An 18519-nucleotide genomic window follows, 5' to 3' on the forward strand; every position below is an offset into this window, starting at 1 on the left:
CAAATGTAATTAATCTTTGTGAATACAAATGTTGTTTATTAAATGTGTGCATAAGATAATGTTTATTGCAAACCACACCCTTTTTCAGATAATTAAAGAGTTTGAGAGAATTGATGTGAGCGTATACATTGCATCACACCAAGGTAAACATATATATGTATATTATTAATAATGTGCAGAATAAAATGGACTGTATCTTTGAAAGTAATTTTTTTAGTAAATATAGTTAAAAGTGAACAGGTCTTTTAAACAAATAAATAGTTAAATTGTGTCTGGATGTATATGCAAGCATTCAAAGGAGTCTTGGTTAGAAATTAATTTAATTGTTAATTGCTAATCTCTATTTTGACACATTTCTTCAATTTTTTTCAAATGTATCTGTCTTTTTATAACTCATTTTTTTATTCAGACAACATTATAAGAAAGCTGGAACAATGCGGTTTCTTTGATGATAACATCAAAAAAGACATGTTCTTCTTGACTGTCCATGATGCTGTGCTTTACATACAGCATGAAATGACATACAGAGACATCCAGGATCCTATTTTTGAAAAGGTGAAGACCATATATCATTTATTTTTTCTGTATCAGATACTGGCTGTAAATACTTTTTACAGTTTCTGGTAAAGGGAAAAAGCTTTACAATCTAGATGCAGAGTTGTTCTGAAAAAGCAAAAGATGTTCACATAACGTGCTTATACATTAGACTTGTGTGGTATATTATATGACCTGAAGATCTTTTCTAACTATGTAGAGGATTATTAATTACTGTGTTTCATTTCTATTGCATGAGCGCAGGCTGAGGTCCCAGATTGACTTGGGCATGGCCAGAAATGATTCATGCTTACCAGTAGTGGGGGCAGAGGCAGAGTGAGGGCAGCTCTCTTCAGAAGTAGTACGGAGCATGCTCAGTCTGTGTGAGCATGCTCCATCCAAACCAAGCAATACACTGGGGTAACCTCACCAGGGCTTTTTGTGGCAACATAACTTGACTGGTACTGTTGCAATGTTCATTTTGTTCACAATATTTGTTTATCTTTTTTACAAAGATTTCACTGATGCAGGAGTCTAAGGAACCAATAGATTTCACAGAAACAAGCAGGCTTGAGGATGAACTTGATGTTCAGGAGGAGGTATGGAGCTATCCTTTTAATTATATAAATGAGGTTTGCTTTTTTATCTTAACTATAGCAGTATGAGTGATGCTGAACTATGGTGCTAACCGAGAATGAAATTAAATAAATAAATAGAAACACCATCGCCTTGTGAGATACACTGACTGTGGTGGGTGGCTGGCCAACCCAGAGAAAATATTGATTGTGGCACACCCAGAGTTGGTTGTGAGGTGCCCAAAGTCTGCTCTTCCTATGCACTTAAGTGTCAGTGCTAGTCAGGGAAGTCACAGTGAATCTTTTTGAAGATGTAACAGGTGCTATATGTATTCATGCATCTCTACCTCCAGAACTCTCCAGGTTATATGCCTGCTTGTACCCTACAAAGGCTTAATGCTTTTACCTCAACCTACTCTCCCCATTCACCAAGCACCAGCCAGTCCCAAAAGCTATAATTTACCTCTAATATTTTCAAGTTATCTTGAGGACTGAAGAAGAAACCGCCTGACTTCACAGTGGCTGTTTTGTGAGGGTTCAACTTGATAATCAGCTTTTACTGGGTGTAGGTAGCAATTGCCGGGCCTCAAATCTCACTTTATCTCACTGGCTGAATTCTACAATTCTGAATTCTGTCAACCACAGAGATGATTTTGGGTTACTGCCCCTTTTAAAATTGTTTCCTGGCAGATGCAGGTCCCTTCTAGTTCTAGTATTCGATGACAGAACCCCTTGGTTGTATACTAATATATGTGCAAGAGTTGTTTTCTTTAATATGGTATGTACAAGATCTAATCACCTACCTCCTTCTCACCCTTCCCCATCTTTTAAAACTTATTTTATTAGGCTATACGCAGACTCGCTTCATGAAAGAACATCTCTTGTGGTTGTCTTGGACTCCTTGGCATATTTATGCACCAATACTATAGAAGCATTTTCTGCATTGGGACTAGTCTTTGCACTTGAAGAAAACACTGATTTCTTTGTCTGAACTCTACAGAGCTCTATACATCACCAAATTTTGTCAATTGGCAGGTAAACCTTGAAGTGGTCAAGTCTGATAAAAAAAATCTGTTCATAGAAGTGCTGGCAAGAGATGGGAAGCAGATCATCAGAACTATCACAGAAATTAAAACCAGTTTTAGGGTTTGCCAATCTGTGTATACAACCTACTGATATATAAATTCAGAGGAGAAATAGCTATTTTATGGTAACTCAGTGTTGAGACTATAAATTCTTTGGGGGGCAGGAACTGTCTCTTATGTATTCATAGTGTGGCCAGCACAATGAAGATCCAACCCTGATGGGAGGCCTGTAGATGTTGTTGTAATACAAATAATAAATTCCTCACAAAAGAGAAGTAATAGGTACTAGCAGCCCTTGTGCCTGACCTGCAAAAAGATCTGCAATCCCATGTTGTAATTAGATTGTCAAAATGCTAACCCTGCAGCATTCAACAGACATCTTTGTTGCAGTATTACAGTCGCTGTAGAAAAAAAATCCCTTATATAACAGAAGTGGAGTACAATGAAATTGATTCACTCAAACAAAACTTGTTTACTGTATTGTTATAAAAATGTTAACCATCTATATGGATAAGGCTCAATAAGAGGGACTGTTCAGCATCTTGGTTCATTAGTGCTATTTTTAGTAACTCATGCACTCCTGGTTATCATCATAACTGGAATTAAACATATATAGACTGAAGAGTACCTTACTCCTCCAACAGTCCCATTGAAGTTAATGGAACTTATAGACTGGGCCACTATAAAATTGGAGTAAAGATCTGACCTAATATTTAGATTGGTTTTTGAAATGGGATATAACAATATCATTGGTATAATGAAGAATTATCTGTATAAACTGTTTCATTCTTTTAACACTACAAACTGTTTCCATTCTTCTAAGAGTGGTGAACTTTTAAAAGTGAAGCTACAAACCCTTCGTGCAATAATTTACACAAAATTCAGGATTAGAAGAAAACATTTAACTTTTTTTAGGGCTTTATATTGGCTACATAGCATGTACTCATTATATAAGAACAATCATTTGTTTAGATGAAAAATTACAGAAATGACTGAATTAAAATTAAATTATAAATAAGTTTTAAAACTGAAAATCATTATGGCAAGTACAAATATACTGAAAAAAACTTGCAGTAAAAAAACCCATACAGAATACTTATAAATACACAGGTTTTAGATAACATCATATTTATGGCCTAAACTTCGTGTTAATTTTAGTATCCTCATGTTTAAAATTACTTAAATTATACATTTTCTGTCAAGTTTTATTTAATTGTTTCAGACAATCTCCAATGGGACCAACCATGGGAAACCAAGCACTAAGTAGCCCAGATTATGTCTCAAAGCTGATAGACCTTCCTCTTCACCAGTGACTTCACTGAGAGTCGTATTGGGACATTAGACATGAGATGAGTCCTTTTTCTGGCATAGCTGAAATGCTGGCATAACATTGTGTTTCTGTACCTAGCCCATGGATAACGAGAGTACTGTGGTACCTTAGAGACTAACAAATTTATTAGGTCATGAGCTTTTGTGGGTAAAACCCACTTCATCATATAAGCCCATGGATGGTCTTCAGGACAGTCTAATAGGGTGCTACTTTCAAAAGCACAAAGAGCTCGATCCTGCAAAATGTTTAGCATTCTCATCTACTCTGGCAAAACACAAGTAAATGATTAAATTTAAGCAGGAGTAGAATCAACGGGACTCTTCAGGTATTTAGACCTCCATTGGCTCAGACTACAGTGCTCAGTGTCCTTGCAGGACTGATCTCTCAGTTCACAAAATGGCTGTGAGCTTGATTCTGCCGTGCTTTTGGTGTGTGGATCTGAAAATGGTGACTGAATTGAGTCTCAAAGAAATGGCTACGGAGACAATGGAAGTGCTATATGTGCAGCAGTGAAGGATTAGGCCAATTTCCTTCAGAAACAATATTACTTCTCATTAATGTCTGTCCATTTTAGATACCTTTATATAAAAGAAACTTTAAATATTTACAAAATACAGAATATTCTTGATTAACTTGAAAACTGTTAGATGCCACCTGGGCTCTTGTGTTTCTGAGGAATATGTAGTAAGGAATAACACAAAACACTTTTTCTTTCTAAGGATGGGTCTTCACTATGAACTTTGAATTCTGAGTCAAACTTCCCTTAAATGTAAATGGCTTTGGATCATGATTTTAGTTTGGCTTTGTCTCTCAGTCTTGCTGCCTGAGCATTTAAGAAGAGCAATAAATCAAATACAATGATATTTAAAAATTTCCTTTTAAAAAAATGAAATGTTAACCATGATGAATTAAGTCAGAATTAGGGTGTAGGTCAATTATTCACATTCACATGTTGCATATACACTTACTATTTGAGACATTGTTTATATTTGTTTTGAGTTTACTGATATAGTATATTCATTCTTATCTGGATAAATTATTTTTCCTTGGTTTCCATTACATTCTTAATACACCCATCTAAAGTCTAAGAACAAGAATAGACATGATATAAAAAATTTCAAATACTGTACCTCTGTTTGATTGGGATGGGTGCAGAGAGGTGTAAGGGGAGATCTACTTGTTTTTAATATGAAGGATAACAAAATAATGTATTTTGCAATACAATAAAACCCCTGCAGAACTTTGCACTCATTCATAAACCTCAATAGTATAGCTGAATATGCTTGCTTTTCAAGCATAATGCAGGAATGACATTTTAATATGCATTTTATGACTATTATTAATAGTTAGATCTCTGTATCTATCTGTATGTCAAAGATTTACCTTTAAAAATATAATTATTTTACTAATCTTTTTACCCTCCAGAAAGGGTGCTGTATTTTGCAGGAACATTGTCAGTGACTTAAGGAATAAAAATTATGTATACTGAAAAACACCCTTTTGTCTTGAATTTATTTTTCTCTATTGTTGTGATGACTGGAAGGGGTACTACCCTCTTCTGGACATCTCAGCCACTCGGTTAACTGAACTACCTCCAATGGTTAAACCCACAGACAATGGGTCCTAGAGAGTCTCCAGGAACGCCGGGGAAGCAAGAAGTGTTGGCGGTGAAGGGTATGCTTGTGTTCCTTTTAAACAAAATGTGATTTAGAAGGTATGTATGCATAAAGAAGCATGCTGTGGCTCACCGCTCTAGGAACATTCAAGAAAAGGCCAAGGGGGAGAGGGGTGAGCTCAGCACGTGGAGTGGAGAAGTATAAGCATGTTATGAACAAATCCATATGTGGAAATGTTAAATATGATTGGCCAGAGGTTTGTGTTATGTAACTTATGTAACTGCCATGTGCTATAAAATAGCAAGGGGAGGGGCTCCTTGCTCGAGGGACTGTGGCTGATTTTTGTACCAGGGGCTCTCCCTTTGTGCACATTGAATAAAGTCTTGTTGAATTGAATTGAATGAAGTATCCAAGACCCTTGATTCTGACCGGCATCTGACTCATTTGGTTATTATTGGGTACCACAAAATCCCAACAGCATGAAGCCAGGAAAACCAATGAAAACAGACTGTGGGATTTTTAATGGGAAGCAGGATCTTCCTGCTGCAGTCTGTGTGTGACCAAAGCAGAAAGACATGGATTTAACCAGGAAATAAGGTATGGAGAATTCAGTAACATCCATGCCTTGTGAAGGACTAAATCTCGGAACTAGATATGTGAGCAGAACAGGGAATATTTAGTCAGACATGATCAGATTATTTTCTTTATTTTTGGGTTTGGTGGACTACTGTGTGCTGAGCCAGTGTGGCTTCTCCTCATACCCTGTAACTTTTAAACTGAATCTCAGAAAAGTAATTCTGTGGCTTTTATCTGTCCCCAGTTGCTTTGTAACACCTAACAACCATCCAAATTTACCAAGCATGTTTTTTTAATAAAAACCCCCTTTTAAAGGCCATCATCTGATTCCTGTGTCCTTGGAGGCAAGAGGTTCTGTGTGCTTGTTCTGAAGACTGCAAGGACAGCTATTAAGAAATTATGGATTTTTTCAAAACTCTCTCCAGAGGGGGAGTTAAAGAGCATGAGAGTTCCTCCACAGGGAGAAATTCACAAATATGTCTTCCTGGGCTCTCAAAGAGGATTTTTTCTTTTGGATGGTGGCAGTATACCAACCAAGGTCAGGAAATTTGTGACCTTGGGGGTGTTTTTAAAACAGAAACCTTTGGTGACAGGGTATTTTAAAGTCTCTTGCAGGCCCCCACCTTCTGTACTTGAAGTGTCAGAGTGGGGAACAGCCTTGACATGGTGACAACATTGATGGGAGCACAAAGCTCGGGATTTTAAAAGGACACTTTTTTCATTTTTTGACTGTTCTGGGATATTTTCTCTTTGGCTGCCTGAGGAGGGAAGCACACAAAAGGTTAAACCTGCAAAGCCAGGGACTCCAAATCAAACAGTTCTTTTCTAGCTTTTGTGGCAATGGGACAGTTAGGCTAGAACAGGACAAGAAAACAGCCCAGTGCATGGATTTGCAGTGGGGCAGAGTAGTCCCAGAGCAATCAGCCTTCCCAAAGTGGCACACCAATGCAAAAACAGCTCCACGTATCCAACTCTGGCTATGTCTAAACTACAGGCTTCTTTCGGAAGAAGCTTTTTTTGGAAGAGATCTTCTGAAAAATGTTCTTCCAAAAAAGAGCATCCACACACAAAAGTGCATCGGAAAAGCGATCTGCTTTTTTGAAAGAGAGCGTCCAGCCTGATTGGATGCTCTCTCACATAAAAGGCCACCCAGAACCAGTTCAGGCAGGGTATTAGGTCACCAGTTGCTTCCAAGTGCTGTGATGGAGACTTGCAGAGACACGCGCTTAAAGGGACCCCCTCCCCCGGACTGCTTTTCTCTGCTTCTGCTGCGTGCTTGCCTACCTCTTCAAGGGACAGCAAAGAGCTCTCAATGCCTGCTCTGGTTGCCCTCTTCTTTTTTGGACGCCACAGCTTTTTCCTTTCAGCCATGGAGCCAGAGCTGCCCCTGGGCAGTTTTTGCAGCACTTTGTTCCAGTTGCCTTCCTGGTCCTGCATGAGCTGGACCCCCGAGCTTATTCTGGGGACTCTCTATCTGGGTGCGGCTACTACATTTTGGCAACCACACCCCACAGTGAAGAGGCATTTTTGGAGGCTCGACACCAGTTTGGACTGGTGGGACTGGTTGGTCCTGGAGCAGTGGGACTATCAGCAGTGGCTCCAAAACTTCCGCATGCAGAAGGCCACCTTTTTGGAGCTATGTGCCTGGCTCACCCTGACCTCCAGAGACGTGACACTCACCTGCAGTCCACCATCCCCCTGGAGAAGCGGGTTGCAGTAGCCCTCTGGAAGCTTGCCACCCCAGACAGCTACCGGTTGCTGGGCAAACAGTTCAGCATGGGGAAGTCCACTGTCGGGGCCCTCCTCATTAAAGTAAGGCACTCTCAGGCTGTAGTCCTTGCAGGGGGCTGGGAGAATCCTGGAAAGGGAGACCCTTGGGAAAGGGGGTTGAGGGCTGTGGCAGGGGATAGAGTTGGTGTGTGGGGAGAAGCTCCATTCCTGGGGGATTGTGCCATCCTGCCCTCACACAGCCCTGCTAGTGGGGTAGGCCACCTCATAGGACAGAGGAGGGGAGCTGGGAGGGCACCTCCCAAGGGCTCTGGCACCCCCCCTCTCATTCTTTGGTTTATGTGTTTATCTCCTTCTCCAGGTAGTGAGGGGCATCAACTCAATCCTGCTGCAGAAGGTCATTTGTCTGGAAGACCTGGCTGTGACCGTGGCTGGATTTGCTGCCCTGGGGCTCCCAAAGTGCGGCGGAGCCATCGATGGGACCCACACCCCGATCCGTGCACCAGACCATCGAGTGGCCCAGTACATACATCGAAAGGGTTCTTTTTGATGGTGCTGCAGGCCCTGGTTGACCACCTGGAACATTTTACAGACATTTTTGTTGAGTGATTGGGCAGAACATACGATGCCTCAGTGTTCAGAAACTCTAGCCTGTACTGCAAGCTGGAGGCGGGCACATTATTCCCTCACCAGGACTTTACCGTTGGGGAAGTGCAGAGGCCACTGTGCATTGTGGGGGACGCAGCCTAGCCCCTCATGCCCTGGCTGATGAAGCCATCCACCGGCCACCTGGACCCTAGCAGGGACCAATGTAACGTCCACCTGAACCAGGCCTGAATCCACGTGGAGTGTGCCTCTGGCCTCCTCAAGGCATGTTTCCAGTGCCCACTGACCCACCTCGACATGGGGGAGCACAACATCCATGAGGAGATCACGGTGTGTTGTATCCTCCACAACATTGTGGAGAGGAAGGGGGGCAGACCCTGGCAGCAAGGGATGAGTGTTTGAGCAGCTGAGGACAGCTGTCATCCGCCAGGCTGGGGTGTGCATCTGGGAGGCCCTAAGGGAGACGTTTGTTTCAACGACCCCAGTAACTCTCTCCAGGGCCTCCTCCCTAGGGTCCTCTGGCTTGTGGCCCTATCCTTTCTCCTTCACAACTCCTCCCTTCATCCTTTCCCTGACCTCTGAATAAACACACCTGTTTGGTTTCAAAAAAATAAAGTCTGTATTTATTAAACATTCAGAAGAGGTGGGCAGTGGGAGGGGGGCTCATGACTGGGAGGGGCAGGAGAGGCTCAATGTGCCACCTCAGGTGAGGAGACCTTGCTGGAGTTGGGTGGGTCCGAGAAGCACGGGTGTGGACAGGAGGGGAGGGGAGCTGTAGCAGGGTTAGGGGTAGGGGCCATAGGTATCACTTGGGGATGGGGCAGAGGCATAGTAGGGGGGACAGGAAGAGGAGGAACAGGCATAGCAGGGGGGCAGGAGGGTGGAAGCCAGGAGCAGCAGCATCAGGTAGGTATGCCATCATGCATGACATGACAGCACACGTTGTCTCACTGCTACATCTGTTGGTCCCGTACGCAGTTCTGTCACTCCAAGTCCGTGTGGACCTTGTGCATCAGGGTCTGGTGGATGTCACGTAGGACACTGATGTACTGGCACATGAGGTGGTCTTGGACCCTGGCACACCTTTGGGTCCTCTGGACTCTGGTAGGTGGTGGCAGTGCTGTGGCTTGGCCCTCAGTCCCGGCTGTGGAGAACACACAGAGGGAGAGGTGGTCAGTCATCCCTGCAGACACTGTCCCTGAGGCTGTGCTCTCCTCTGTGAGCAGCAACCAACAGTCTGTGACCCAGAGAGGGGATGTCCCAGGAACAAGGCCATGTGTGGTCTGCGCAGCAGGCCATGCCTCAAGGGGCCCTGACATGCCTGCTTTCTATCCCCCTCCCCCGGCTAAGCAGCCAAGAGAAGTTTCTGGCCACAGTGGGATCCTCTCATGGGTGGCAGAGGAGCTGGGAGCAGCCTGGGCCTCCCTGGGGTCCACACACACAGGTGCAGCTCACAGTGCTGTCTGTGGGAGCGGCTGCTGCCTCACATGGGCAGGCATGCCCATGTGCTATATGCAGCACTTCTCAGTCTGAGGGGGTCATGCCTGCACCCTTGGGGGTAGCCTGCTTCCAGCTGTGGTGGGCCCCCTCCCCTCATGGCAGGACATGTGTGGCCTCCCCCGAGCCTGGCAGCAGGATTCTAGGCATGCTCAGGGACCGCCTGCTGTGTTCGCATGCCGCATGTGGCTGCACGTGCACGGACTGCAGCACAATGTCCAGCCTGAGTGACATTCATCCCCTGCCCCCTGTGCACCCTCCTCCCAAGCCCTGGCCGTGTGACAAAGTGAGACCACTCACCTGAAGATTCCTCCTAGGCATCCAAGGAGGACTGGGAGATGTCCTGGCTCACAAGCACCGGCTCCAGGGAGAAGGTCACAGTCTCCATCTCCTCCTCTGCCTCTGGCTGGCCCTGGCCCTCCTGTAGGCTGATAACAGGGATTTCCAGGCCAGAGTCCATGAGGACAGGTGGGGAAGATGTTTCCCCACCCCCCAGGATTTGGTGCAGCTCCTGGTAACAGTGGCAGGTGTGAGGTCCTGCCCCTGAGTGCAAGCTGTGTTCTCTGGCACACACACATATCCCTGGCGGAGCTCTTTGACTTTACTCCGGACCTGTTCCAAGGTCCAGGATGAGTGTCTGTGCTCTGCCAGGGAGTCAGCCATCTGGCCATAAATGTCTGCATTTCTGCGCTTCGCCCAGGAATTCTGCAAGGTCTCCTCCTTGCCCCACAGTCTGAGGAGGGTCTGGATCTCCAGGCCGGACCAGGATGGAGGCATGCCTCCTGGTCCGCCTGGGTGGGTCCTGGGACCCCTGGGACTGCTCCCTGTGAGGGCCAGGGAGTTACTGGGGGCTTGAGGCTGTGCCATTGCTGTGCAGGCCTGTGGCAGGGAGAGCCACACGGTGAGGTACTGCTCTAAAGCCGACTTCCTACCACAAGGCTTGTCTAGGGTGCCTGCAGTTTTAAGAGGAGCCAGGAGACAGGAACTATAGAGGTGTGATTACTTTGTATGGAGTGGCCACCAGGGCACCTGTGCTATTTCCTGGAGGCCTCTTCTTTTGAAAAAAGGCTTCTTCCTCGTAGAATGAGGATTATCAACGTTGGAAAAACCCTTCTGTTCTTTGTATTTAGTTTAGAAAGAACACAATTGCAGGGTGGATGTTCCTCAAGTTTTGTCAGAAAAATGTCTGTTTTTCTGATAAAGCTCTGTAGTATAGACATACCTTCTGTGGTAGACATGTTGAGCAGGGATGAAGAACAGGAGAATGTCCCTGTGGAGGGCAGAAGCAGATGGTGGTGGCCAAGTCCCTCCCATACTAGGGGCACCAAGGTGGGAAGATGTCTTTAAGGCAAGCAGATTCAAGAAGGAGATGGAGTTCTTCCTACTGATGAGGCACTTAGAAACAGAGGAGGGGGAAATCAGAGATGCTTTGAGCTGGAGAAAGCTGAGTACTCTAGCTACACCGACTAACAATCCTACTCCAGCAAATGCTCTCCAACCCAAGAAATATTGGTGTATTAGGTAGGAAATAGTAATAGAGAGGTAGCCGTGTTAGTTTTTCCTTTTGTTTTAGCAAGATTAGACTATGTAGCACTTTAAAGACTAACAAGATTGTTTAATAGGTGATGAGCTTTTGTGGGCCAGACCCACTTCCTCAGATCATATTCTGGAAGAGAATTGGCATGACCATATATACCAAAGGAATACAATGAAAAAAAGTGAACACATGATTAAACTGAGAAATCAGATTTAGAACAGAAGGTGGGGAGAGGGAGAGGGACAGAGGGAATAGCTGTTTATAAGTAAATGAATGGCTAATCAGGGGTGATAAGTGGGGAAGCTGTATTTACAATGGGTAAGTTAATTAGCATCTTTGTTAAGGCCCATTTAAGTGTCAAATTTAAGCATGAATGAAAGTTTTGAAGTTTTTCTCTGTAATCTGGTGTTCCAATCTCTTTGAAGTAAGATGCATGTAGTAAGGTCGTTAAGGTAGGCTGAAATGCAGACTGACAGGCTTCTCCTTGTGAAGATGTCTGATTTGTGGGCATTAATTCTTTGGTGAAGTGTCTGAGAAGTCTGTCCAATATACATAGCAGAAGGACACTGTTGGCACATGATGGCATAAATTATATTTCTGGACAAACAGGAATATGTGTCCTTGATCATATAACTGACATGGTTAGGTCCAGTGATGGTGTCACCAGAGTAAATATGTGGACAAAGTTGGCAACGGGATTTGTTGCAAGGGAAAGTTCCAGGGTTGGTATTAATGTTGGTATCAATATGTCCTGTGGTTGTTAGTAAGAATCTTTCTGAGGTTAGGTGGTTGTCTATATGAGAGTATGGATCTGTCCTCCAGAGCCTCTCGAAATGTAGTATCCTGTTCCAGTATAGGTTATTGATAATGCATTGGAGAGGTTTAAGTTGGGGGCTATTGGTGATGGCAAGTGGTGTTCTATTGTTGGTTTTCTTGGGTCTATCTTGAAGTAGATGGTTTCTGGGTATTTGTCTGGCTCTTTCAATTTGTTTTTTTATTTACCCCAGTGGATAATTGAAAAGAGCCAGACAAATACCCAGAAACCATCTACTTCAAGATAGGCCTTTATGGCTACTCTCTCTAGCACCATACCTACAACCTAAGATAATTTCTCAAGATCTTGTGCAAGTTCTCGAATAAGAAATGCCTCCCACAAAAACTCTTCCAAGGTCAGGCAGGGTTTCCATGGTTCTTGAGGGGAAAGTGCAAGTGCTCCCTTCTGTGGCTTCCTCTGCATTTGCAACAACTCGTTGCTTCTATTACATATGCAAAGAGCTTCTAAGAGCTCCACTTCCTGCATATGACATGTAGGGCAGAGCCTGAACAAATGATTGTATCCTACTATATTTCCATCCAAAGTTATACACTGTATTGTTTCTCTGACTAACTTATAGTTGCAAATAGCCCAGGGGATAAATATGCACACAAAAAATTAGTTGTGACATTACAATTTTAAATCATACTGTTAATACCAACTTATTAAACTGTAAATATTTTGTTTTTCTCTACATTATCAAATTTAATTAAATTTGAACAGACTACAAAGTGTAGAGCTCTCACTTTATATAATTATTTTAATTACAAATATTTTCACCATAAAGAAAATCAAAAGACAGCGCTATCTACAAGTGGAAGCATGAAGAGGCATACAAATGCTAGCTTACCTGGCCCATAAATACCTTGCAATGTTGGCTACAACAGTCATGCAAACACCTGTTCTTTCATGTGACATTGTAAATAAAAAGGTGGACACTATTACTCCCATGAATGTCAACAAATCTTATCTTACGGACTGGCTGTATAAGAAATAGGACTGAGCATACTTGAAAGTTTCATATTGTTTTATTTTTGAGTGAAGTTATGGGGAAAATATAATTCAACATTGGTAAATTGCAATACAAAATAAAGGAAAAAATAAATATCAGTTAATATTTACATTGTCATTTTTGTCATTCATCTGTTGAAGTTGATGGCATATTGTTCCACTCACACTTGTTTGAAGTACTCAGTTTGCTGAACAATTGTTTATTATTCTTCATTATTTCCAAACATCTCTTGGCAAGTCTGAGTAATTCATTTGGATTATTGAGATTTTACAATTGATTACAATGGTAATCAATTACTTTTCCGATCCCCAAAAGTTGTTATTCAGCAAAAATGACCTCTGGATCACAGCGTTCATACCTAGCAGTGAGAGGACTAATTTTCACATTTTCTTCATGTTTGGAATACTAGTGTTCTCACAATGAAAATCTTTAAGTACAAGCAGTCCCCGGGTTACGTACAAGATAGGGACTGTAGGTTTGTTCTTAAGTGGAATTTGTATGTAAGTCGGAACTGGTACATATTTGGGGGGGGGACGGGGAGCTGAAGTTAGGTGGAAAAGACCCTGATTATCATACAACTTCCTTATTCTTCATATCAAAACAGTATGTGTTTTTCTTAGGTTTTTTTGGTTGATATTTTAATTAAAAATTGTTCATAAGTTTCAGTGTTTCATGTATCAGAGGGGTAGCCGTGTTAGTCTGAATCGGCAAAAGCGACGAAGAGTCCTGTGGCACCTTATAGACTAACTGAAGTGTAGGAGCATAAGCTTTCGTGGGCAAAGACGAAGTGGGTCTTTGCCCACGAAAGCTTATGCTCCTACACTTCAGTTAGTCTATAAAGTGTTTCATGCTGTATCCAAATCTTCCTTTTGGGGTACCTGAAAGATCCCAGTTATTCATTTACTAGTCAGAATCTTTGTTTTTTATAACTAAAAAAAGTTTATTCAATATATATTACTGTTCCAAATAGAATTTGCTACAGATGGTTCAGTGAAATGGGTATTAAGTGTAATCAATAGTCATTGGAGAGCACAGTGAAATATTGATACAATCAAAGCTGTTGTTGTATTCTGCTGAGCAGAAAATGGAAATCCCTTCCTGTGAAGTGTGTGTGTGAATTTATCCACAGGATTAATTTTAAAGAAAAATTCTGTGTTGGGAACAGGAGTTTAGCCACAGGTGGGTCCTCATTGTCCACTCACCCACTTTGCAACCAGACCCATCCCCTCGGGGCTTACCCTGCTCATTTCACGTGACGCTAACAAGATACTTGCAGCTCTAGTGCTGAAGAGGGAAAGAGCTGTTGCTCCCAAGGTGGGGATTGTAACACAATGGGTCTCACTGCCTGCTGCTTCTGCTGTTCCCTAGGAAATTAATTTTTCTGCTCTGGAGTTCCCTCTTTTGGCTGGTGTCTTGTTCCCCCCAGCAGACCCGCGTCCTCCGCGGCGAGAAAAACCGCTCTGCGTCTCCCTGGTCTGCTGGGGGGGAGGGGTCGCTAGCTCCGCGTCTCCCTGGTCTGCTGGGGGGGAAGCATCGCCGGAGGCGGCAACAGTGGGGGAGGCACCCCGCACTAGCTGTTTGTAACTAGGGATCCGACGTAAGTCGGATTGATGTAACCCGGGGACTGCCTGTACATTCAACCATCTCAGATCTGTAGATAATTTCTCCTTGTGCCATTCAGCTAGCAAGATCTCATTACGATATCATTTTAAGGACACAAAGTTCGTAAACAAGATTGTGTGACAAAGTGGGAAGCTCACTTTTGAAAAGATTCCATGTCTTTCCAGATGATCCCATTCAAGGCTTCTTTTTCAATTGAATCCAGAATAATTGATAGAGGCTATCAAGGTTTGCCTGTCAAACATCTAGAGAATTCAGACAATTAACATAGAACTCCCCCGTTACCTGCTGCACCAGATCCAAATTGTAATGAATACTTTCATTAGTAATTTTCTTCTTCAATTCTCTTACTCTTCTAAATTCTGATACAAGCACAAATATTATTTGTAGCCTCTGGTGCCAATGCGTTCTGCCCCTCAGGTTTGGAAATATTGTGGAACATTGTGGAAGAACCAGAACCCAATTTCTGACTTAGGATATTCAAAAAATGTCTTAAGAATAATGGGAACATTTTCAACTCATAAAAATAAGCTCATAGTGGTTGAAACATTATTAGTATTCTTTCAAGAGCAGGCATCAGTCTCAGAAAGCTAGTATTCAAATATGAAAAACCTGGTCTATAGTGCACTTCGATAAAAATCACAAAATGATTTAGTGCTCTCCACTCATACTGTATAAATGTGAAAATATATGAATATTTTTACAACAACTTCTACATCAACTGGAAGAATGTCAGAAGCATTGTTAATACAATTATTGCAAATGTGTGCCATGCAACCTATCACCACCAATGTTCTGTTGCAGCTAGCTAACAATTTCCAGAAAAGATTCTTAGAACCTGTACATTTTGCACCTCCAAAATTAGTATCAGTATTATCAGTTGACATGCCAACAATCTTATCAACAGGTCTGTTGTAGCTCAGAACAGAGAAAACATAATCATTTAATTGGTCACTTGTCTCCCCTGGCAGGACATCAAGTTCAAGAACTTTCACATTAACTTCAGTATTTTCATGAAAATATCTTACTAAGATAGGAACAACTTTTGATCTTTGTGGTTAGATGAATCTACCATCATGGCGAGACACAAAGTTTTACCTAATTCCTGTTGCAAAACCTTTTGAGATACTGGAGCAAGAACGTTTTTCACAATTGCTTCGCTTTTTGTTCGTGTTGATGAAAATTTAGGTTCAAACAATGTGGAAATTACAGGTGCAATCTAAAGATCTGAAACTGTGACTGTGTTTTATGGTGTGATATGCAATTACTGCTTCCTTTGCCACAAGTTCCATTTTAATAGAATAATCTTTTATAATAAATTTCTTCACTGAAGCACTGGAAGCTACAGAACTGACAATTGACTGATGTTTCTTTGATTGAATATGTGTAGTGATGTCAAATTTCCTGACATGACCAATTTTTACCTCACAACTACTTTGTGTGCAAAATGTTATATGTGGATTGTCATGTTTCTTTAAAAAAAAAAGATATTCCTTTTGTAAAGCCTCATTAAAAATACACATTATTTTCTTGCTCTTTACACTCATTTAATTGTAAAATTTTTAGTCTCAAAATGAATTGTCTGCGCCTCTTGCTTGCTACACTTGCCAACCTCCCTCCCCCACTGGCTGCTACACTCACCAACCCCCTTCCAATCCTCCCTAAAACCCCAACCCTCTCTGATGGTCCCCAACAGAAACAGATCATTCCCCTTGTCCTCTAGCCCCATGGTGGGGGAAGGGGCAGGGAGGACATAAGTACAAGGCCTTAGGCCAGATAAACTCTTCTGGGGTTCCAGGATTAGTGGATTTAGTGCTTCCCCCCCCCCCAGGCTCTTGCCCGGGGCCAAAAATGAGAGGTTAATTACATAACTATCCCCAAGCCATTCTGCTAGTGCTGTCGCTGCATGGCGAAAGTGTCACTGGAGATTAGGGATGTAAGTGACTAGTCAACTAGTGATGCGACTAGTCGCTTCCCTCCCCCACCCCCTTGCTGCCTCTCTCAGAAACAGGCAGCAAGGGGTGGGAGTAGAAGTTGGTGCTAGGGGGAGCCAGCTTAAAAGCCAGTTCCCTCCAGCACCGTCTCCGCCGAGGGCAGAGGAGATAGAGGCACAGCAGGAAACAGCGTGAGCAGGGACTGTAGCAGTCACCACTCACGCCAGTTCTGCTGCAATTCTGCTTTTGAATCCGGCAGGGCTTTTATACATTTCAAAGGCTCAGGTGCCTCAGGGTTTCTGCTTTTGAACAGTTCAAAGTCAGAGGCACCCTTATCGACTAATCATATAGAATCATAGAATACTAGGACTGGAAGGGACCTCGAGAGGTTATCAAGTCCAGTTCCCTGCCGTCATGGCAGAACCCAGTACTGTCTAGACCTGTGGTTCTCTGGTGGTCCATGGACCACCGGTGGTCCATGGTGACTTTTTCGGTGGTCCACCGGAACACTGTCCAAAGTCACATGGAGCGAGCAGGCACCGCTGTTAGGCTGTTTTACGCCAGGTTCACAAGCATGTAGCACGTCATCCATAGCGTTACCTAGGACGCAACCGCGTTGTGTTGCCAGTAACTTCCGTCTGAGGCTCTGAGCGTCAGTGTAGCTGCTGCCATTGTGCTGAGTGGTTGCTGTGTTATTCATCCTGTGCTACATGTGCTGTTTTACAGGTGTGGTGTATATACTCGCAACGACAGGAAATGTCAAGTGCAAGTATTCGGAGGATTACATCAAATTCAGCTTCATGTGTCAAGAAAAAGAAGGCGTGGATTTGCCACAATGTGTTATTTGTTTCAAAGTCTTGGGGAATGACTCAATGAAGCCAGCTAAGCTGAAACTACATCTTGAAAAGTGTCACCCCAACTTGTTGCAAAAGGATGAAGATTATTTTGAACAGCGGTTATCAGGTCTGAAATGGCAGCGCCTCAACTCAACAAATGCATTCTACAATAAGACAAGCAATGCAGTGCGCGCTTCCTACATTGTTGCATACAAAGCTGCACTGGCCAAGAATCCTCATACCATTGTAGAGCAACTTGTGCTCTGTCATGATCATGAGGGTTAATTAACCCCTTAGTCTCCTGGCTATGTCCCTTACCTAACCAGGTGCAGTGGCCAATAGGAATGTAGGTAGGAATTTCAAACTGGACCAAAGGAAATTTTGGTTTTTCCCTCCTTTGTTGTGGGGAGTTCCCTCCAGCTTCTGAGGGAGACAGACATGTCTCTCTCTCTCTCTCAGAAACTATTCTTCACTTTCTGTAAGTAGGATAAAGTTTAGATAAGTCCATTAGATTTTATTATTTTATGGGTTGGGTATGGGATCTGATGTTTGTGCACTTTTAAACAATGTTTTGGCTTTTCTTTGTAATTAAGTTCTAGGCCAATGGAGTCTCTCCATGAAAGTATATGTTGTTACCTTTCAATCTAGTCATTATGCTTGCAACAGGAAGATTGTGGTGATAATAAAAGCTTTCTCTTTTCTTTTTTATTAACCTGGTATTGGTTAATTATGTGTCCTGGTTTTTACTTTAGGGGTGAGATTTCCCAAGTGATTTCTCCCCTGATTTCTTTATTATTACTTGGGTGGTGTCTGCAAAGGATTTTGTTCCCAAAAATCTAGGTTGTTAAGATTTTAGGGGGAAGTTTTATACCAAAGCCTGGTAGATAAGGTTTTGGGGTATTTTTTCTGGCCCCCACTTCTGCATTTATCGTGCCAGAGTGGGGAAGGAGCCATGACACCATTGTAGAGCAACTTGTGCTCCCCTGTACAAAAGGGATGGTGCAGCTTGTTCTTGGCAAGGAAGCAGCAAGGAAGCTGAATGATATATCTGTCTCTAATGACACAGTATTGAGACAGATAAATGAGATATCACAGAACATCAGTGAACAAGTAGTGGATGAAATGAAGTCTCCATTGTTTGCCATACAATTGGATGAATCGACCGACGTTGCATTGTGCTCTCAGCTATTGGTGTTCATATGATGCATGGTTGAGGGAG

At 42.9% G+C, this 18519-nt stretch overlaps 1 protein-coding gene across 2 annotated transcripts in view; it reads left to right on the plus strand.

Annotated features, from left to right (window-relative positions):
- Nucleotides 1-5209, plus strand: part of SLC26A4 (solute carrier family 26 member 4) — a 44505-nt gene extending 39296 nt beyond the window's left edge. The window contains exons 18-21 of one of the 2 annotated variants that reach the window (XM_014572171.4): nt 89-143; nt 410-555; nt 1050-1133; nt 1956-5209. In XM_014572171.4, coding sequence (XP_014427657.2) covers nt 89-143; nt 410-555; nt 1050-1133; nt 1956-1979 — 309 coding nt within the window. In that variant the 3' untranslated portion in view covers nt 1980-5209. The remainder of the gene's footprint in view (nt 1-88; nt 144-409; nt 556-1049; nt 1134-1955) is intronic. The other variant, XM_025183249.3, reaches the window with a different exon arrangement.
- Nucleotides 5210-18519: the final 13310 nt, after the last annotated feature.

The sequence above is a fragment of the Pelodiscus sinensis genome, chromosome 1 (assembly GCF_052426305.1).
Source record: "Pelodiscus sinensis isolate ZL-2025 chromosome 1, ASM5242630v1, whole genome shotgun sequence".
In the NCBI taxonomy this organism is placed as follows: Eukaryota; Metazoa; Chordata; order Testudines; family Trionychidae; genus Pelodiscus; species Pelodiscus sinensis.